The 23,342-nt window shown below is 42.2% G+C and overlaps 1 protein-coding gene across 2 annotated transcripts in view; it reads left to right on the top strand.

The window, feature by feature from the left end:
* The window catches only part of CDYL2 (chromodomain Y like 2), a 240,705-nt gene that overhangs the window by 201,068 nt on the left and 16,295 nt on the right, over positions 1-23,342 (top strand). Inside the window, exons 7-8 of one of the 2 annotated variants that reach the window (XR_002734661.2) lie at positions 1,890-2,140; positions 20,054-20,416. Coding sequence is in view for 1 of the 2 variants with exons in the window: in XM_023226834.2 (XP_023082602.1) it covers positions 1,890-2,048 (159 nt within the window). In the remaining variant the exon portion in view is untranslated. Of the gene's footprint in view, positions 1-1,889; positions 8,521-20,053; positions 20,417-23,342 lie in introns of those variants that run through there. The other variant, XM_023226834.2, reaches the window with a different exon arrangement.

Below are 23,342 nucleotides of genomic sequence, written 5' to 3'. Positions count from 1 at the left end.
CACCTTAGGGGGCACGCTTTTAGAACAAGGAATGCTGCAAGGAGGTCTCTGCTGCCAACAGCTGTGAATTCAGGAGTGCTAGGGGTGTTTCCCGAGACAGGAACTACTCCAGCAGAGTGAGGCCCATGGCCTCGGGGAGATGGTGCTCTTCGAGGTCATTCCAGGAGGAAAGAGCCAGCTGGGTCTGGCAGCTCATCCCACCATCTTCAGCCTCCAGCCCAGGCAGGGGAGTGAGACTGCAGCCTCTTCCAGCCTGCTGGAGCTCGGGAGCTGCCATCTTGCTTCTTCCTGTTTGAAGGCATTTCAGGAGAGGCTGGTGGAGGCCAGCAAAGTGTGCACAAAGGCCTCACTTCTGGCCATACCTCTGCCAGAGGGCAGCAGCTGTCTAGCTGCTGGAATCAGCCAGACCTGGTTTTGCTACTCCTTCACCCCTGAGTAGTCAGGCAACCCTGGGCCACTTGACATCATGGAGCTTTGGGTTCTGCATCTGTAACATGGGGATCAAAAGACTACTTACTTGCAGGGTTATCATGAGAAGTAAATGAAAGAATTCAGGAAAAGTACTTCTCTTAGATCCTGTTTGTTAATGGTGATCATATTGGCATTATTATAGTTATTACAAATATTACTACAATCATTACTCATTGCAATGATTAGTATTACTATTACTGCTATGATTTTTTTACTCACTACTATGATTGTTACTATTGTTACTGTGATTATTGCTCATTATTGCTCGTTGTTCACTATGACTATTATGATTAATACTCATTACTGATTGTTACTACTGTTACTATGATTATTACTCATTACTATGATTATTACTATTGTTACTATGATTATTGCTTTTTTCTCTGACTTATTACTATGATTATTGCTCATTACTATGATTATTACTCATTACTATGATGATGGATTACATCATAGTAATAGTAACCCATCATCATAGTAATGAGTAATAATCATAGTATGGTAGTAATAACACTGTAGGAGTAATGCTATATATACATAATATGTATATGTATTATATATAATATATAATACATATACATAATTATATATTATAATATACATAATATATGTATATATTATATGTATATATTATAGTGTATATACATATATGTGTGTTTACATATATACATATGTGTTTGCATGTATATATGTGTATAATACATAATATGTGTATGTATGTAATAGCTTAGTAATGAATAATCATAGATCATTTGTGATCATTTATCATAGCTGTTGGCAGCAGCTACTACCTTTATAATCATAATTACCATGATTATTATTACTCCTTACTACAGTTATTACTATAGGTGTGATGATTGTTATTCATTCCTATGATTTTTACTCCTTACTATAATTATTATGAAGGTGATAGCTTTGAGTGTTATTGCTTGTTACTACCATAATTACTAATTGTAGCCTGAACATAGAGCATTGCTCTTGGGTTGGGTTGTATGGATACTGTGACAACCATTTGTTCATATCATCGTCTTACTCTGTGTTCTCAGTGATCCTTGAGTTACTGCCAACAGATCATGAAAATGAATCACAGTAGCAGTGTCTCCCATACTTTTTCATAACACCTATAGAAAAGGACTCTGTGTTTGTGTCACCCTTGGGTAACAGGGAAGCCTCTAGTGATCTGGGGTGACATGGGCCCCGCTGAGCCATCCCAGGGCCTCAGGGCTCCATGTCTTGACACATCTGGGATCCGTTCATGACCGTGCTGGATACATGGGACTAGGAAGGCCCAGGCTGGAGGAGGCAGCCTTCTATGGCTGTGAGTATGGGAGGTTGGCCAGTGCCCCATGGGCCAGGTACCTATTTCTGGAGCAGAGTCCCCGGTGCCCAGCTAATCAGGCCTGTCTGTTTCCCTCCAGGTGTTAGAGGAGTCCAAATGCCTCGTGCGGAGCTTCCTGAAATCGGTGCTGGAAGACGTGAATGAGAAGGAATGCCTCATGCTCAAGCAGCTCTGGAGCTCCTCCAAAGGCCTGGACTCCCTCTTCAGCTACTTGCAGGACAAAATTTATGAAGTCTGAGGGGCCCCAGCTCACGGGCCCCAACTTCCAGCTCTGCCCTGTGTTTTGGAAACCAGAGCACAGTGTCTGCCCCGGCCAAGGAGTTTGTCAAGGTGTCTCTTTATACCTAGGGTTGTGTCCATTTCCTCGTGTCCTTTGGTTGCTCCTCATTGGTTTGATTTTGTGTAATGGATGGAAAATGCAGCATACTTGGCCTCCCCCACCTCCCTGCCCTACCTGGCCAGAGAGCTCTCCGGGGCTGTATCTTCCCAGGGCTCCGCCAAGCGCCGCTGTCCTTTCCCCACTTGCTGAAATGCACCATCACGGTCCAGGAAGGGGAAGACCACTTTCCCATTCTTCTGACTCAGGCTGTGTCTACACAGTGCCTCTGACTTGGAGACTTGGCCATCATGGCTCTCTCCGGTTGTATTTAGATCAGGTGTCAGAGGACGACCAATCTTAGGGAATTTCCAGACCAATGAGCAAAATGATTGTGCACACCTGGCTTCAGTTTCCTCTCCGATGCAAATCTGTGTGACTATTAGGGCTTGGTCTTAAAACCCAATTGAGTGATTTACAAACCCAGATATTGTACATTTAGAAATGTTTTGTTAAATATATATTTTTAAAACAATGTAAGTGGAAATTCTGATAATTTATGTGTATTATATGTAAAGCTAGTTTTGCAAAAACAAACTACTAGGGAAATGTTTTTTCTTTCCTTGGACTTATTTTATTTATTTATTTTTGTTTATACATTGCGATGTCTGTTGTTCACACAGATACTATTTTCATACTGCCCTGGACCAAATCCCACACAAGGTTCATGCCGTTTGGTGCATTCTAGCAATGAACCATGTAGAAATAAAGTTTAGAGAGATGCAAACAGAAGGATTTCTTTGGACAAAAGGAATAGCGCTGCACCTCTGTGTGAAATGGTTCTCAGCTGTAATAATAGAATACTAGTTCCTTAGGTTTGTCCGTAGAAGACATCTTGGGAGAGTTTTCTCTTCCCTGTGCTGTCTTTAAGGAGATAAAGGGCCCTCTCAGCCTGAACGATCCTGGAACAGACCCAGTCCCAAATTGTGTGATGTTGGGCAGGGGTGGGGATAGGCCCTACCTGGGAATAGCATATTGTCTAGAGTAAGACTTTTTCTCTGGGGCAAATGACTGAACTTGGATTCTGTAGTCTCTTGCTTCCATGTGATCAGTGATTTCTGGTATTGGCCTTCCAGGGGGTTGGGGAAGAGTTCCCACTCTGCTAAGCTGTCTGGAAGTCTGAATCTTTTCCCCCCAGAAGCTGAAGTGACCCATCTTTTTTCTAGTTTTTTTATGCACATAGGGAGCAATGACTAGGGATGAAATCTCCTTGCCCCAGTGCCCCCTGGGCTGCAAGGGGACTCCAACAGCTGTGTTAGACCATCAGACTCAAGTCCCTGGATTAACTACAGAGAAGGAGGCGTTGGGGGTTGTGGTTTTGAGTGGTGAGGAGAAAGGTATAAACCTCAAGTTGAGAGCAGACAAATGGAAGAGGTGTGTTCTGCATGAGGTTTAAACCATGGGTCAAGGACCCAGAGAAAGCTAGATTCTCAGATTCTCAGGATGGCGGGATTTTTTTTCCATTTCCATCACAGCCTGTGAGTATTCCTGAAGGCCTTTGGCCCTCCCCTTCTTCCCCTTTCCTGTTGGGCACCAGCCTTTCTTGGCCCTTCTTTGAAGAGAGTGGAATAAGGCAGCAAGAGGTGGGCACAGCTGGTGGAGGTGAGGCAGGCTCAGAAGACAGTCCTGGTGACAGTTCTCTAACTCTGTGTGGTCCTTTGTCTTCTCCAGGCAATCAGGTGCGCTGGGCAGGGCAGGTGGAATGTATTCATGGCCCTGAGCTTTGAGTTTCAAAAAACAGATTGATTGTCTAGATCAGATCTAGAGACATGGTCCTTTAAGCAATGACCTTCAAGTTTTATCTGGACTGCTGGTCCTTCTGATGACCTTGGTTCCCTCCCTGGAAAGCCTGTCTCCTTTAAGAGTTCATGAGGGTCAGGAAGGAGGGGAAACCTCTCCTTCAGCCAGAGGAGGATGGAATTGAAGTCCTGTACACCCTCCCTTTTGTCCGTGTAGAATCCTGTAAGGACAGTAGACCTGTCCTACAGGGAGTTACTGTAGGGAGACACCTGCTTTTGTCCAAATGCCTGTCATCACAACTCTGCCTGGATCTTATCGCCTCCTTTGAGAAAGTAAATGTGAACTTTCCAAACCCCTAAATGACCCTGGCTCTTATATATTGTGGCAGACTCTTATGTAGTGTGTCTTCACTACTGCTAAATTCTCGTTAAAAAGAGCCCCCTCTTTTCTGTTGAGCTTCTGATTGGGCACGGTTAGATTCAGCATCTGTCGAAGTGAGGTCAGGATTCTCCTTGGACAAGAAAGGGAATGTTTAGAAATTCCTTTAGATCGGAGTCCACCTTCGTTCCCTGCTTGAAAAAAGTAGAAATGCTTCAGCTTTGGATGTACTATCGAATCCAAACTTCTGAACATTTCAAGGATCTCTGATGATTAAGGTAGGAATGTGAAACCATTTCTAAGGTGGAATTCTTGCTGTTAATTCACAGGTCCTGGGTGTAACGGGAGTGGTGAAAGCCTGTATTTTGGTGGTTTGCATACAGTCAGTTCCACCAATTGGGTGAAAGCAGGTGAAATCTGTTTGCTGCAGGGTGGACTGAATTTTTCACTTTCTGGGTAGTTGTTTTGATAATGTGTGGGTGAATTCCAGGTAACTTACAGCAAATCGATCTGAGATGAAAAATACGAGACCTCTGGTTGTGTCAGGGTTTGTCATAATAGCTTTCCTGAAATAGGGCTCAGACTTTCATTTTTGCTCTTCCACCCCAGGGCCACCTCTCTATCTGTGGGATCCTTTCTCCCCTCTCTCTACCATTTTCCCCTACCTTCCCCCATAAGTCACTCCCAAGAGCCTGGGCAGGTCTTTGAGGAATTGTGGCTCGTTTTGGCAGCCCTGTCCTGCAGTTACCTTTGGGTTTGGAAGAATCACTGTGGGTGGGCAATTGAGGGCACCTCTTTAGTCAGGGACTTTTCTGGCAATCCACTCCCTCCCATCCTGTTAGCCATGCAGTGGAACTCTCCTTCCCTCTCTGCCCCAACCCCGATGATGGCTCACTCTCAGCATCTTATGGGACCATCTGAGTTCACAACCCTATTCCGAGAGGACTTTGTGCAGAACTTTTGTTAAGGTGGTCAGACCTTCCTCACCATTTGGAAGACACAGCCTAATGCTGATGTACTTACGTGCCCCTTCCAGCATAGAAATAATGTCTGTGGGTAACAGCCTTCAAAATCACTAAGAATGACATGGGGATAGCTATGAGAAAGTAGTAGAGAATTGATTTAAAATATCATTCTTGTTTGGTATAGATTAAACTAGGAAATGTTCTCTCTGAAGCATGAAAATGTTTTTCCCATGTGAAGTTTAGTATAAGGATGGAAAAATAATAATCACAATAGACTTTGAACAATGCAACTGTATCTCTGAATATCCACATTTAAAAATAGCCTTCACTGAATGCTGAATTGCATTTCCCATTAACTGTTGGTTTTAAAAATTTTGTAAACTTTTTTTTTTAATTTGGAATTTAGTCACATCCATGAAATTTTCCAATCTAGTTTCTGTGGAAATTTTTTAACAGAGAGAAACAAATATAAACATCTTCAAATCTTCCTAAGTGAATATTTAAAATGCAGAATTGCTTATCTTCTGTTTTTCTGTATTCAGATACTTAGATCTGTTGTATATATTAGTCTAGACACTCTCACTAACATACACAGTATTTAAGACTCTAAATGAGATTTCTTAAGTATTTTATTTTATTCTCTGTAAATGGTTTTGTATAATCTTTAAAAATCTACACTTTGCCTTTGTAGATATTTAAGGGAAACCATTTGGGGTTGTCTTGCATGTATATTTTTGTTGTAGATAAGTGTTGCTTAGTTATTTCTGCGAATTTTGGTTGAAATGCTTACAGACTTTAATACAGTATATATTTTCAAAATATAAACTTTTATATTTCTGTGATAAGTTAGGATATGCGTTTTAGGCAATATTTTTCATTAGTATCACTTGTTCTTTCGAAAAATAGCATACTGGTTTGGTGCCAATTTTTTTTCATTAGAATATAATGCTCTTATATTGTTGGAGAGCAGGTTAATCTTTTTTTGAAGTAATTGCGTTTGAAGTATAATTTCAAAATGTATTGAATTTGTGAATAAGCCTTACCATTAGGATCAGTAAATTTTTCAACTTTGCAACTACATAAGTAGTTTAAGATCTCCCCATAAATTCTCACTGTGTGGCAGTTGATGGAGTTTGTGAACAGAGCCTTAAGCTTGTTGCAAAAAAATTTAAAAAGGGTAATACGGGTTGTTTCCTCCATGCAATGTAAGCCGTGCTGATGGACTGAATACAGTCTGTTAATTCATGGCTAATCTGAAGAGTTTGATTGAGTTGATGGCGGCAGGGACCAGATAGACACCTTGGTGATTGTCTTTGGCCTTAAGAATGGACCAAGGACAGGTTTTCCAGAGTCACCTTCATACTGTAAACATGGTTTAGACACGGTCGTAGGGAAGGCTGCTGGTCCATCATTTGTTCTGGACAAATGGCATTTCCTGCTCCTGACCCTGGCAGTTGACCCCAGATTTCCTTGTAGATGACTTGGAAACGTCCATTCTGGGTAAGCTCAGCACTGCTTGAGAGATGTTAACAAAGTTTACCTATGAGTCTTACTGTGTAGACAATCTGAAGTCAATTTTAGTTACACAATCAGCATTCCCATGTGTCCTCAGTGTCTTATCAATGAACTATGTGTATCAAGCCATACTAAACTGGAGTTTAGCAGGACAAAGGCAAACTAGATGTAGAACATAACGTATCAGCTGAATATGTCTATCCAGGACTGTTTTTCTAGAGCATAAATCATGGAGCTCCTTGGCAGTGCATCCACGGTGTTTGGGGTTTAATAAAACCAACTAGAATTTGGACTTAGAAAGAAATTATTATTCCTTTTGGTTGTCTGCACTAAGGTAATCCAGGGCTTTCATATGTCTAAAATCAAGTTATTTGGTTCATCTCTGGTACATATTTATAAAGTCAACTTATCGGCCATTAAGATGGAGATTTGCTTTAAATTTTTGCAGTGTGTGTGGCAGTCAGAAAAACCCATATCTAGTTTTCAACTTCAAGTCTGGCATTTTTATGGCTTAACCTTTTCTCATTGATCCAACATCTAGCCTGATCTGGATCTCTTATATCTAGCCTGATGCTGGAGCTCTTGAAGCTGACTCTTAGAAGTTTGGAATGTGTAGAGTTTCCCATCTAGTATTTAATTTGTCCCTGTGCCATTAGTCCCAGCTTGAAGTCATTTGCCAATGTCGATGTTGACAGGATTGTGACAATATTGCCTTTCATAAAACCGAGGACCAAAGAATTCCATTATTCTAACAAAGCCTGAGTTTCATAGATTGTGGGCACATCTAGACAGATATGTGCATGCTTGATGGTGCAGAGAAACTGCTTACTTCCACCAACCTCATGCTCCCCTTGGCTGGCCATACAGAGGGATTCGTTGTCATATTGAAAAGGCTCTGAAAGATGAGTTTCTAACTGAAGCTCACTATCTCAGGTTGGTGTTTCTGCTGTGTAGTCCCAAACCTGTATCCATAGCATAAAAGTGGAGGCCTGGTATTCCTCCAGGTTATCTGGCCAGTGTAGACTCCTCCATCTGAATATGAACCTCCAGGGTAAGAATTTTTCAGACATGTCTATACTGAACAGTAGGATCCTGCACTTGCCAAATGTCTGCCTCCTTTTGTTCTTCATTGACCCATTCTAATTCCTGTTAGGTGTGAGAAGAATTGTCTTCAGTTCTCTCTCCATTCTCATTCGTGATGAAATCATTGATCCATTGACCAGTTGAGAAATGATTGAAGAAGTGGTATTCTATTGGTAAGGCTTATTACCAAACTTCTGATAATGAAGCAGGCTACCAAAAACTTATCCAGCCCACCCTAGGAGTGTTTGGATTTGATCATGGATGTAGCATACACCAAAATCCACCGAGACCTTTGCAAAATTAGGCTACTTGTTTTATTTTGCCAGATTATCATGGGAGAGTCTTTAACTAGTTCTGAATATTTGTAAGTCTGAGTACTTCATAGAATTATAAAGCAGGTACAGCTGACCCCTTCTCACCATGCTGTAAATATTTACTGAGACTGGGTGCAGTTCTGAGGGATAATAATCTTCTGATTTATCAAATGCTGACTGTCTAGAGCAAATTGTACACTCTCTTTGTGAATGGTCCTGTAACGTGTATGAACACATTTCTGGGTGCCTTAGAAGTTGTATTTTTCATGTGTGCTAATATGCAGTATTTATACATTGTGAGAAGCTGCTTTGAATAAAAAGGTTGAAACTTCATCTGCATTTGCTTGTGTTCCCCCTTTTGCAGGCTGCACATAAAGTTCGTGAGTAGATTCTGTGGTTTCTGAACAGGGAGGTTTTGGGGGCCTTCTAGGGGCACCTGAATTTGGTGCCTCTGCTCCCTAGAAACTACCCACATTTGGCCAGGAGGCCTCAGTTATTCAGGAAGGCAGTAACTAGGTGGGAGCAACAACTTGATGCCAGAGGACCCCAAAACTGGGGGGCACAGGAGTGATTTTTCAGGGGGTTAATATCAGCATTTACCCCTTCCCTGATACTTCCCGAATGTTTCCTTGTACCAGGGACTCCCTCCTCAACTAGAGATAAACCTCTCTGGAGCTCGAGCTTGGACAATCCCAGCTGCCATGCATGACTAACAGTGATATTTGTCACTATGGACTTAGACAAAGTTCTTTCACATACATACCGTCATTGCTTTGATCATCACAATATGGCTCTTAGGAGTGGCACCCTGGTAAGGACCCCTGGTTTCTAGGGCCTGGCCTCAGAAACATTGTGAGGGTTGCCGAAAACACTGTTAGGAAGTCTTTCAGGGATTTGTGGTGATAGGGGATTCTTGGAAAAGGATTTATACAAGGTCATCTATCCTTCCCTCCATCCATTCTATCAGTCTGTCAGTCCAGCATCCAACCATTCATTCATCCATCCATCTGCTCATCCATTAATCCATCTATCCTGTTTGTCCATCATCCAACCATCCATGCATCTGCCATTCTTCCATCCATCCATCCTATCCATCTATCTGTCCATCATCCATCCATCTGTCCATCACCCTTCTGTTCATCTCACCTGCCTGTCCATCCAACCATCTGTCCATCTGCCATACTTCCATCCACCCATCCTATCCATGTCCATCATTCTTCTGTTCGTTCATTTGTCCACCCATTCATTCATCCATCCATCCATCCATCCATCCTATCTATTCATCTGGCTGTCCATTATCCAACCATCCATCCTATCTGTTCATCTGTCTGTCGTCCAGCCATCTGTCTGCCATCCTTTTATTCATTTTATGACCCATATCCATCCGTCCGTCTACCCATCCACCCATCCATTCATCCATCTATCCTGTCCATTTGTCCATCATTCAACCATTCGTGCGTCTGCCATTCTTCCATCTATCCATCCATCCGTTTCTAGGTATCCATCTATCCATTATTCATCCATCATCCTTCTGTTCCTCCATCTGTCTACCCATTCTTCCATCCATCATGTCTATTCACCTATCATCCAACCATCTGTCCATCTGCCATCCTTCCATCCTTCCATCCTATCCATCCGTCTGTCCATCATCCAACCATCCATTCACCTGTGATTCTTCTATTCATCTATTTTTCCACCCATTTATTTATCTGTTCATCTGATAGTCCATAATCCAACTATCCGCCTATCTGTCATTCTTCCATCCATCCTATTTGCCCATCTGCCCATTGTCCATTCATCTGTCATCCTTTTACTCATCCATCCATCCGTCTATCGTCCTTCCATTCATCCATCCATTATCCTTCCATCCATCCATCCATCTGTTTGTTCATCCATTCTTCCATTCAATAATGGCTAATGGGCCTCCTGCTGTGTCTCAGGAGCTGCACAGGTGCTAGAGAATCATGAAATTACCCAGCCCCATTCATACAGGATCTTGGAGTCTGGTAATGTGAGAAAGGTGGGTAATCTGCCATGATTCTTGACATGTCTACAGTACGTTGCTGGAGAGAACATCTTACACAATCATGAACACTTAGAGTCTAGAAGATGGTGCCACATTAATTGTTCATATTCCCTACACTTTTCAGTCTGTGGGGAAGCCAGAATTGGATGGAGCTCAGGATTCTCCCTCTGCTGGCCTCCCTTTCCTTTTTGCTTTCTGTTCTTGGTGTTATTGTTTTGTGTGACTGTTTTCCCCTTCTCTAAAGTCCTGACTCCATCCTAAGTAGTGAAGGTCAAAGCTGAGGAGTCCTTTGCTCCTAGCTTCTTATGGCCCTTCCAATAGATTGGATGAGGTCTTTTTGATGTTTCAGAGTATAACATCTATAAGACAAACCATCCTTATTTCAGTTATCTCTCATTTGCTAGCTTTGATGTGACATTATGCTGAAAGAACCCCTCCCACAATAGGGGAGATGAAAGTTAAGAACAAAGAGAGTGAAGTGGGCTGAGACCCCACATCCATCATATATATCAGCAATTAAATGATCAAGCAGTATACTGAATAAGAAGTAATGGAGTGCAATCATAAAAGCAACTTGATTTGCCTCTCACCGTCCCTTTAAGTCTGTTTAATGGATGTAGTCCTTCCCTAACACTGAATGAAATCTTGGTGGGTTGCAGGACCTTTCTCTCATTCATAGGTAAGAGTTCCTAGTCACAAACACAGTCTCAATTCAGTAATCAAAAATGACCATTTTCCACATAAGAATCATTGCTCCCAACTTCATTCAAAATGATGACTTGGTTCATGCTTTCTGATCCTTGCTGCCTTTTCTGCATTGGGAAAAGCAGGAAAGATCTTCTGTGACTGGTGCTGTTGACAGGTGGGACTTTTCATTCTCTGGGCCTCATAGGTGTTTATACCTGACTCTCTGACAAAGGGAACTTGCATGAGGTTTTAGTGACCTTCCTCAGTTGATGGTGGGCAGTCCCCTATAATTGCCAGATGAACCCTATGTCATCAGCCCCTTATTCCTTCAGCTCCTAGGGTCTGGTTGTCCACTGTCAGCTTTTCCAGTTCATCTCTGTTGGCCCCTTTAGGGCAAGACAGTACCCAGACCAGTTCTTTGCCATGCCACACCACATGTGGCCACACCACATGTGGCTCATGGGAAATACTCATGCATCCTCTGCCCAAACTGATGCAAGGGATGCAGGCTTCTTCCAGCACTGCAGCAGCTACCTCACTAGAGGGGTAGCAAGTCAGCCTCAATCTCTTGCTCATTAAATTTCTCAGGCATGAGTCAGACACCAATCCGCTATGTCCTCCAAGTTTTGGGAGGTATATCCATCTGCCATCTTTCCATCCTTCCATCCTATCCATCCTATTCATTCCTGCTTTTCCCAATGCAGAAAAGGCCCCATTCTTCAACCTGAGATGAAGGGGGAGACCCCTTTTCTTGCTTTCTGTGTGTGTGTGTGTGTATAACAGTGGGTAGCACAGTTATCTCTAATGGAATCCTCTTAACAAACCCTTCTTAATAAATGTAAGATACACAAATGACATCTAGAAATTACCCCGGCATTAGAAAGTGGTGATTTCAATGTGGTGGCATTCTCCATATGAGAGACACGCTGTAGGACTTTGTGGGCTGTGACAATGACTTGAGCTTTCACTCCAAATGAGATGGGAGACCCTGGAGGGTTCAGAGAGAAGTGCCTGTGCTGACTTGTGTTTTAACAAATTTCCTCCATGTAAGTAGACAAAAGCCAGTGATGGCAGGAGCAAGGTCAGTAACATGAGACTCTTGGGATTGTCTACCAGTACTTCGACAGAGGCTTGAATTTAATCAGAGGTGAGGTGGTTGAGGTGGTGAGAAGGAGCAAAAACCTGAGTCAATTTTGTTATTTATTTATTTATTTATTTATTTTTTATTATACTTTAAGTTCTAGGGTATATGTGCATAACGTGCAGGTTTGTTATATATATATATATATACTTGTGCCATGTTGGTGTGCTGCACCCATCAACTCGTCAGCACCCATCAACTCGTCATTTACATCAGGTATAACTCCCAAGGCAATCCCTCCCCCCTCCCCACTCCCCATTATAGGCCCCGGTGTGTGATGTTCCCCTTCCTGAGTCCAAGTGATCTCATTGTTCAGTTCCCACCTATGAGTGAGAACATGTGGTGTTTGGTTTTTTGTTCTTGCGATAGTTTGCTGAGAATGATGGTTTCCAGCTGCATCCATGTCCCTACAAAGGACACAAACTCATCCTTTTTTATGGCTGCATGGTATTCCATGGTGTATATGTGCCACATTTTCTTAATCCAGTCTGTCACTGATGGACATTTGGGTTGATTCCAAGTCTTTGCTATTGTGAATAGTGCGGCAATGAACATACGTGTGCATGTGTCTTTATAGCAGCATGATTTGTAATCCTTTGGACATATACCCAGTAATGGGATGGCTGGGTCATATGGTACTTCTAGTTCTAGATCCTTGAGGAATCGCCATACTGTTTTCCATAATGGTTGAACTAGTTTACAATCCCACCAACAGTGTAAAATTGTTCCTATTTCTCCACATCCTCTCCAACACCTGTTGTTTCCTGACTTTTTAATGATTGCCATTCTAACTGGTGTGAGGTGGTATCTCATTGTAGTTTTGATTTGCATTTCTCTGATGGCCAGTGATGACGAGCATTTTTTCATGTGTCTGTTGGCTGTATGCATGTCTTCTTTTGAGAAATGTCTGTTCATATCCTTTGCCCACTTTTTGATGGGGTTGTTTGTTTTTTTCTTGTAAATTTGTTTGAGTTCTTTGTAGGTTCTGGATATTAGCCCTTTGTCAGATGAGTAGATTGCAAAAATTTTCTCCCATTCTGTAGGTTGCCGGTTCACTCTGATGGTAGTTTCTTTTGCTGTGCAGAAGCTCTTTAGTTTAATTAGATCCCATTTGTCAATTTTGGCTTTTGTTGCCATTGCTTTTGGTGTTTTAGACATTGTAAGTCCTTGTAAGTCCTTGCCCATGCCTGTGTCCTGAATGGTATTACCTAGGTTTTCTTCTAGGGTTTTTATGGTATAAGGTCTAACATTTAAGTCTCTAATCCATCTTGAATTTATTTTCGTATAAGGAGTAAGGAAAGGATCCTGTTTCAGCTTTCTACTTACGGCTAGCTAATTTTCCCAGCACCATTTATTAAATAGGGAATCCTTTCCCCATTTCTTGTTTTTCTCAGGTTTGTCAAAGATCAGATGGCTGTAGATGTGTGGTATTATTTCTGAGGACTCTGTTCTGTTCCATTGGTCTATATCTCTGTTTTGGTACCAGTACCATGCTGTTTTGGTTACTGTAGCCTTGTAGTATAGTTTGAAGTCAGGTAGTGTGATGCCTCCAGCTTTGTTCTTTGGACTTAGGATTGTCTTGGCAATGCGGGCGCTTTTTTGGTTCCATGTGAACTTTAAAGCAATTTTTTCCAATTCTGTGAAGAAACTCATTGGTAGCTTGATGGGGATGGCACTGAATCTATAAATTACCTTGGGCAGTATGGCCATTTTCACGATATTGATTCTTCCTATCCATGAGCATGGTATGTTATTCCATTTGTTTGTGTCCTCTTTTATTTCACTGAGCAGTGGTTTGTAGTTCTCCTTGAAGAGGTCCTTTACATCCCTTTTAAGTTGGATTCCTAGGTATTTTATTCTCTTTGAAGCAATTGTGAATGGAAGTTCATTCCTGATTTGGCTCTCTGTCTGTGACTGGTGTATAAGAATGCTTGTGATTTTTGCACATTAATTTTGTATCCTGAGACTTTGCTGAAGTTGCTTATCAGCTTAAGGAGATTTTGGGCTGAGATGATGGGGTTTTCTAAATATACAATCATGTCATCTGCAAACAGGGACAATTCGACTACTTCTTTTCCTAACTGAATACCCTTGATTTCTTTCTCTTGCCTGATTGCCCTAGCCAGAATTTCCAACACTATGTTGAATAGGAGTGGTGAGAGAGAGCATCCCTGTCTTGTGCCAGTTTTCAAAGGGAATGCTTCCAGTTTTTGCCCATTCAATATGATATTGGCTGTGGGTTTGTCATAAATAGCTCTTATTATTTTGAGATACGTTCCATCAATACCGAATTTATTGAGAGTTTTTAGCACGAAGGGCTGTTGAATTTTGTCAAAGGCCTTTTCTGCATCTATTGAGATAATCATGTGGTTTTTGTCTTTGGTTCTGTTTATATGCTGGATTACGTTTATTGATTTGCGAATGTTGAACCAGCCTTGCATCCCAGGGATGAAGCCCACTTGATCATGGTGGATAAGCTTTTTGATGTGCAGCTGGATTCAGTTTGCCAGTATTTTATTGAGGATTTTTGCATCGATGTTCATCAGGGATATCGGCCTAAAATTCTCTTTTTTTGTTGTGTCTCTGCCAGGCTTTGGTATCAGGATGATATTGGCCTCATAAAATGAGTTAGGGAGGATTCTATTGATTGGAATAGTTTCTGAAGGAATGGTACCAGCTCCTTCTTGTACCTCTGGTAGAATTCAGCTGTGAATCCATCTGGTCCTGGACTTTTTTTGGTTGGTAGGCTATTAATTATTGCCTCAACTTCAGAGCCTGCTATTGGTCTATTCAGGGATTCAACTTCTTCCTGGTTTAGTCTTGGGAGAGTGTAAGTGTCCAGGAAATTATCCATTTCTTCTAGATTTTCTAGTTTATTTGCCTAGTGGTGTTTATAGTATTCTCTGATGGTAGTTTGTATTTCTGTGGGGTCAGTGGTGATATCCCATTCATCATTTTTTATTGCATCTATTTGATTCTTCTCTCTTTTCTTCTTTATTAGTCTTGCTAGCAGTCTATCAATTTTGTTGATCTTTTCAAAAAACCAACTCCTGGATTCATTGATTTTTTGGAGGGTTTTTTGTGTCTCTATCTCCTTCAGTTCTGCTCTGATCTTAGTTATTTCTTGCCTTCTGCTAGCTTTTGAATGTGTTTGCTCTTGCTTCTCTAGTTCTTTTAATTGTGATGTGAGAGTATCAATTTTAGATCTTTCCAGCTTTCTCTTGTGGGCATTTAGTGCTATAAATTTCCCTCTACACACTGCTTTAAATGTGTCCCAGAGATTCTGGTATGTTGTATCTGTGTTCTCATTGGTTTCAAAGAACATCTTTATTTCTGCCTTCATTTTGTTATGTACCCAGTAGTCATTCAGGAGCAGGTTGTTCAGTTTCCATGTAGTTGAGTGGTTTTGATTGAGTTTCTTAGTCCTGAGTTCTAGTTTGATTGCACTGTGGTCTGAGAGACAGTTTGTTATAATTTCTGTTCTTTTACATTTGCTAAGGAGTGCTTTACTTCCAATTATGTGGTCAATTTTGGAATAAGTGCGATGTGGTGCTGAGAAGAATGTATATTCTGTTGATTTGGGGTGGAGAGTTCTGTAGATGTCTATTAGGTCTGCCTGGTGCAGAGATGAGTTCAATTCCTGGATATCCTTGTTAACTTTCTGTCTCATTGATCTGTCTAATGTTGACAGTGGAGTGTTGAAGTCTCCCATTATTATTGTATGGGAGTCTAAGTCTCTTTGTACGTCCCTAAGGATTTGCTTTATGAATCTGGGTGCTCCTGTATTGGGTGCATATATATTTAGGATAGTTAGCTCTTCCTGTTGAATTGATCCCTTTACCATTATGTAATGGCCTTCTTTGTCTCTTTTGATCTTTGATGGTTTAAAGTCTATTTTATCAGAGACTAGGATTGCAACCCCTGCTTTTTTTTGTTCTCCATTTGCTTGGTAGATCTTCCTCCATCCCTTTATTTTGAGCCTATGTATGTCTCTGCATGTGAGATGGGTCTCCTGAATACAGCAGACTGATGGGTCTTGACTCTTTATCCAGTTTGCCAGTCTGTGTCTTTTAATTGGAGCATTTAGTCCATTTACATTTAAGGTTAATATTGTTATGTGTGAACTTGATCCTGCCATTATGATATTAACTGGTTATTTTGCTCATTAGTTGATGCAGTTTCTTCCTAGCCTCGATGGTCTTTACATTTTGGCATATTTTTGCAATGGCTGGTACCGGTTGTTCTTTTCCATGTTTAGGGCTTCCTTCAGGGTCTCTTGTAAGGCAGGCCTGGTGGTGACAAAATCTCTAAGCATTTGCTTATCTGTAAAGGATTTTATTTCTCCTTCACTTATGAAACTTAGTTTGGCTGGATATGAAATTCTGGGTTTAAAATTCTTTTCTTTAAGAATGTTGAATATTGGCCCCCACTCTTTTCTGGCTTGTAGAGTTTCTGCTGAGAGATCTGCTGTTAGTCTGATGGCCTTCCCTTTGTGGGTAACCCGACCTTTCTCTCTGGCTGCCCTTAACAGTTTTTCCTTCATTTCAACTTTGGTGAATCTGACAATTATGTGTCTTAGAGTTGCTCTTCTCGAGGAGTATCTTTGTGTCATTCTCTGTATTTCCTGAATTTGAATGTTGGCCTGCCTTACTAGGTTGGGGAAGTTCTCCTGGATGATATCCTGAAGAGTGTTTTCCAACTTGGTTCCATTTTCCCCCTCACTTTCAGGCACCCCAATCAGATGTAGATTTGGTCTTTTCACATAATCCCATACTTCTTGAAGGCTTTCTTCATTTCTTTTTCCTTTTTTTTTTTTTAGACTTCTCTTCTCGCTTCCTTTCATTCATTTGATCCTCAATCGCTGATACTCTTTCTTCCAGTTGATTGAGTCAGTTACTGAAGCTTGTGCATTTGTCACGTATTTCTCGTGTCATGGTTTTTATCTCTGTCAGTTCATTTATGGCCTTCTCTGCATTGATTATTCTAGTTATCCATTCTTCCATTCTTTTTCAAGATTTTTATTTTCTTTGCACTGGGTACATAATTCCTCCTTTAGCTCTGAGAAGTTTGATGGACTGAAGCCTTCTTCTCTCAACTCATCAGTCATTCTCCGTCCAGCTTTCATCCGTTGCTGGTGATGAGCTGCGTTCCTTTGGAAGGGGAGATGTGCTCTTATTTTTTGAATTTCCAGCTTTTCTGCCCTGCTTTTTCCCCATCTTTGTGGTTTTGTCTGCCTTTGGTCTTTGATGATGGTGACATATTGATGGGGTTTTGGTGTGGGTGTCCTTCCTGTTTGTTGGTTTTCCTTCTAACAGTCAGGACCCTCAGCTGTAGGTCTGTTGGAGATTGCTTGAGGTCCACTCCAGACCCTGTTTGCCTGGGTGTCAGCAGCAGAGGCTGCAGAAGATAGAATATTGCTGAACAGCAAGTGTACCTGTCTGATTCTTGCTGTGGAAGCTTCGTCTCAGGGGTGTACCCTGCTGTGCGAGGTGGGGGTGTCGGTCTGCCCCTAGTGGGGGATGTCTCCCAGTTAGGCTACTCAGGTCAGGGACCCACTTGAGCAGGCAGGCTGTCTGTTCTCAGATCTCAACCTCCCTGTTGGGAGATCCACTGCTCTCTTCAAAGCTGTCAGACAGGGTCGTTTGCGTCTGCAGAGGTTTCTGCTGCTTTTTTTTTTTTTTTTTTTTTTTTTGCTTAGCTGTGCTCTGTCTCCAGAGGTAGAGTCTACAGAGACAGGCAGGCCTCCTTGAGCTGCTGTGGGCTCCACCCAGTTGAAGCTTCCCAGCGGCTTTGTTTACCTACTTAAGCCTCGGCAATGGCGGGCGCCCCTCCCAGAGCCTGGCTGCTGCCTTGCCATTAGTTTGCAGATTGCTGTGCTAGCAATGAGGGAGGCTCCGCGGGCGTGGGACACTACCGGCCACGTGTGGGATATAATCTCCTGGTGTGCCATTTGCTAAGACCCTTGGTAAAGTGCAGTATTGGGGTGGGAGTTACCCGATTTTCCAGGTGTTGTGTGTCTCAGTTTCCCTGGCTAGGAAAAGGGATTCCCTTCCCCCTTGCACTTCCCAGGTGAGGCGATGCCTCGCCCTGCTTCAGCTCTCGCTGGTCGGACTGCAGCAGCTGACCAGCACCAATTGTCCGGCACTCCCTAGTAAGATGAACTTGGTACCTCAGTTGAAAATGCAGAAATCACCCATCTTCTATGTCGCTCGCGCTGAGAGCTGGAGACTGGAGCTGTTCCTATTCAGCCATCTTGCTCCATGTCCCCCCTCCCCCCAGTCAATTTTGAAGGCAAAGATTTGCAAGTGGATGGGCTGTGGAGTCAGACAGAGAGAGGGGTCAAGGGTGAGCCTGGAACTTTGAGCCTGAGCAGCTGCAAAACTAGAATTGCCCATAACTGAGGCAGGAATGGCTCTGGGATTTGTGGGAGCAGTTCTAAGTGTGAGTGCCAGGAGCCCAGCTGAGACCTGGTGATATGATTTGACTCTGTGTCCCCACCCAAATCTCATGTCAAATTGTAATTCCCAATGTTGGGGGAGGGACCTGGTAGGAGGTGATTGGATTGTGGGGGCAGTTTTCCCTATGCTGTTCTCATGATAGCGAGTTCTTATGAGATCTGATGGCTTAAAAGTGTGTGGCACCTCCCCTGTTGCTCTCTCTCTCCTGCCGCCATGTGAAGAAGGTGCTTGCTTCCCTTTCACCTTCTGCCGTGATAGTAAATTTCCTGAGGCCTCTCAGTCATGCTTCCTGTTAAGCCTGCTGAACTGTGACTTAGTTAAATCTCTTTTCTTGATGAATTACCCAGTCTCAGGTAGTTCTTTATAGCAGTGTGAGGGTGGACTAATACACCTGATTATCACAGGTGCCAGGTGTCTGGCTTTGCTCAGCCTTTGAGATAACAACTGTGCCTGCCTCTAGGAACTTTTTGAAGGGTTAATGGAGTTACACACACCTGTATATATGTCTGTGTGTCTGTACATTTGTGAAATTATGTATATATAAAGTTTATTTAAGTATATAAATAGCATTGAAATCTAAAATTATAATGTATAATATAGAAAACAGTGATTGGCCTATAGTCATTTTTAATGATTAAATGAAATTTGCTTATGAGATTTATATATAAATGAGTATATATAGTATTTAGAACAGTTGCTAATATATATTCACTGTTTAATGATTAAATGAGATTTTCACATATGTGTATATATATTTGCAAGATCTTTTATATGAGTCGTGTAAATTAGATTACATGTCATTATTATACACAATTATTAGTATAGTTGTTGGCATATAGTCACTATTGAATGACTTAATGTGATTTTTGTATATGTGTGTGTTAGGTATATTAGATTTATACAAATATATGAAATATATATTTAAATAAGATTATATACATATATACATGAGATTTTGTATATAAAATGGTTAGAAGAATTTTGGGCACATTGTCACTCTTTAGTGATCAAATGAACTTTACACCTGTGCATGAGATTATATGTGTATTAGATTTATTTTAAAATCTGAGATTATATAAATAGATATATACATGCATACATATACAAATACATATGCGTGCATATCTTTAGGACAATTGCTAGCATGGTATTGCCACTTAACCAATAGTGACATGGGTTAACAGCAATGTTAACACTTATGCTGGCAAATGCCATGGGCAGGGCTTAGGGTACTCCAGGCAGTGAACTCAGCACAGGTGTCTTGCTCTGAACACATGCAGGCCTGGGCACAACCGAAGTGAGGCCCAGGAGAAAACTGGTCATGATGTGGTAAAGCCCCTCTGGTTTCCCAGAGAAGGATCTGCAAGCAGGGTCTTTGCGGGTAGCCAAGTGGAGCATTGTCCCCCTAGAGAAACTCCCTGATTGAGGGGCCATGGCATGCCCCTTCCTCTTCTGTGGCCCTCTGTGTCCTCATCTGTATGTGGGGGCTCCCACTACCTGTCTCAGGATTGGTGGGAAGATTGAATGAGTGTGTATGAGACTTGGTGTGCTTTCCCCCAGGGATTCCATAAAGCAGCCCCATTGGAAGCTCTTGCATTTGGAGATTTCCAGTGATGTTTCTACTTCATCATTCAATCCCTTCCTGGAAACATGGATGTGGTGGCACTGGACCGGGAGTGTGCCTAAGCTGGGCATGAAGCCAAGTCCAGAAGTTGGCATCCAAGATCAGACGACGTGACCAGGGCGCTCATCTGGAATGCCTGGCCAAGAGCCTGAATCCAGAACCCAGCAGCGGAATGAACAGTAGTCTCAAGAGCCACCATGGGGAGGTTCAAGATGAGGGCAGGAGCAGTATCCTGGGCACTTGTATAAGGCAACTGCTGTCTTGCCCAAGGATGAGAAGGAGGCTGTCCTTGATACCAGGTGAGTGGGAAACGCCAGTGTGTGCATGACCCTTGATAATTCCTCCACCGAGATTGTCAATTGGTGACAAATCTGGGGAGATTTTGCTGAGAGAAGTGGACAAAGAGAGCAAAGGCAAGAATGTTAGAAATTCTTAGGTTTTAGTACAAAGAGCATACTTTGAATCCAGATGACCTTGCATTGAAATCTCTGATTTGGCTTTGATGAATGACACGGTCTTGATTACGGTCACTTTAAGTACTCTGTTTGACGGGCACAATAACACCTACAACAGGTTGTTTTAAAACTTATGTGAGCCAAGTGTAGAAAATGCCCGGAAGAAGGGCTGGCTCGTAGTAGGTGACCCATAAGTGTTAATTCCCTGACATTCACCTTCTCCCCTTCCCCTTAAAAGCAATGGAAGCCTGGCTGAAGACTGGGGCAGGAGAGTTGGGAGTGAACTTGCACGCATAGAGAGTCTCTGAGACTCTGTCACTGGGGACTGACATCCAAGCTGGTGTAATTCAAGAAGTGCCAGGAGACCCCACCCACTCAGGAAATCACCACCAGCCAGATGGTGACTTGTGGGCTGTAACTTAATAACCTCCTGGATTAAGGGCCTTCACAATGATTGGTGGCTGTAGGATGGTTGGGGGGGTTCCACAGATTTAGCCACTGTGTGCAGAGAAGCACACATAGATAGAGCTCTCAGGGACAAGCTCGGCCGGCCAGGTCGAGAAGGCTGATCTTTGCAGTTTTCCTGCTGTTGTGGAGCATGGAGACCTGGGCTTTGCCAGGACAGATGGCAGGTGCATGCAGTCTCAAGGTGACAGAGGACCTGATGGGCTCCATCCTCACGGCACACACTGTGTCCAGCGTGCCACCTGTGCAGCCACCCTTATTTACACTTTCACTTCCAAAAAGAGACACATGAGCTGCTCTCACCACAATTTGGATGGTAACAAGCAGTTACTGGCAAAGAGGAGAAAATTCAGATGTTGTGGGCCAATCTTTGGTGGAAGAGATCTGTGGTTGATAATGTTTTTTCTTAGCTTGCGGTTGTGTCTTGAAGATTATATCTACTCTTGGCCACGTTTCCTGTTTGATTGTGGAGTCTTTTGGTCTCTCTTCTCCTCTGCCCTGTGTCTTGTGTCATTCATCATGTTGTCCTCAAGGTTACAGGCCTGGTGGAGCTGGGAGAGCTTGGCATTTGGAATCAAACAGACTCAGGTTCGAATTCTACCTCCACTACTGTGTGGAGTATTTTGATGCCATAGCCTCTTGGCTTCAGATTTCTTGTCTAGGTTTCTGTTGTTATTGTTGTTGTTTTAAGGATCATATATAATCCCTAAATGTATTTAATAGTATGCAGACATAGTATGAAATAATGTGCACTTATTTCAGGTTAGTTCCTTATTTATAAGGTATTTTTTATGCCCAATATCTCTCATTTTTTTTATTTTTATTTATTTTTTTGAGACAGAGTCTCGCTCTGTCACCCAGGCTGGAGTGCAGTGACATGATCTCAGCTCACTGCAAGCTCCGCCTCCTGGGTTCATGTCATTCTCCTGCCTCAGCCTCCTGAGTACCTGTAGGTGCCTGCCACCATGCCCAGCTAATTTTTTTTTGGTATTTTTGGTACAGATGGGGTTTCACCATTTTAGCGAGGATAGTCTCAATCTCCTGACCTTGTGATCCTCCTGCCTCGGTCTCCCAAAGTGCTGGGATTGCAGGTGTGAGCCACCGCACCTGGCTTTATAATAATAATAATAATTATTATTATTATTATTATTATTATTATTTTATACTTAAAGTTCTGGGTACATGTGCAGAACGTGCCGGTTTGTTACATAAGTATACATGTGCCTTGCTGGTTTGCTGCACTCCTCAACCCATCATCTACATTAAGTATTTCTCCTAATGTTATCCCTTCCCTAGCTCCCCACCCCCTGGTGTGTGTTGTTCCCCTCCCTGTGTCTGTGTGTTCTCATTGTTCAACTCCCACTTTTGAGTGAGAACATGCGGTATTTGTTTTCTGTTCCTGTGTTAGTTTGCTGAGAATGATGGTTTCCAGCTTCATCCATGTCTCTGCAAAGGACATGAACTCATCCTCTTTTATGGCTGCATAGTATTCTGTGGTGTATATGTGCGATGTTTTCTTTTTATGAGACAGGGTCTTGCTCTGTTGTCCAGGTTGGAGTGCAGTGGTGTAATCTCAGCTCACTGCAACTTCTGCTTCCAAGTCTCAAGCGATCCTGCCACTTCTGCCTCCTGAGTAACTGTGACTACAGATGCGTGCCGCCATGCTTGGCTAATTTTTAAAATTTTTTGTAGAGACGAGATCTCACTGTTTCTCCCAGGCTCTCAGTCTGTTTTAGTGCCTCCATTTGATAGGAGAGAAAACTGGGGCTCAAAGAGATGAAGTGACTTGCCCAAGGACACAGTGGTAAACAGCGGAGCATCAACTCTATTATTTATATTTCTGTTTGTTTTAAAAGTTTTAATTCTGAATTAATTTCAGAATTACAAAAAAGCTGCAAAAATAGTAGCAAAAATAATTCCACATACCCTTCACCCAAATCCCCTAAATGTCAATTTCTTGTGTAAGTGTGACCTAATTATAACAATTAGAAAGTTAACATTCACAACAATATTACAGTTTAATTATTCAAATGTTTCCAATTGTCCCATGAATGTCCTTTTTCTGGTCCAGAATGCAATCTAGGATCATGCATCACATTTACTTGTCACATCTTTTTAGTCGCCTTTAACGTGGAACACTTCCTTCACTTTTCTGAGATGTCCTTGACCTTGACATTTTAAGGAGACTTTACCAGGCCAGTGATATTTTGTAGAACATCCCTCAATTTGGGTTTGTCTGAACTTTCCTGATTATAAAATTCAGGCTATGCACTTTTGGCAAGGACATCACAAATGCGCTGTTATG

The sequence above is a fragment of the Piliocolobus tephrosceles genome, chromosome 17 (genome assembly GCF_002776525.5).
Source record: "Piliocolobus tephrosceles isolate RC106 chromosome 17, ASM277652v3, whole genome shotgun sequence".
NCBI lineage: Eukaryota > Metazoa > Chordata > Mammalia > Primates > Cercopithecidae > Piliocolobus > Piliocolobus tephrosceles.
This window is presented reverse-complemented; position numbering and strand designations above follow the sequence as displayed.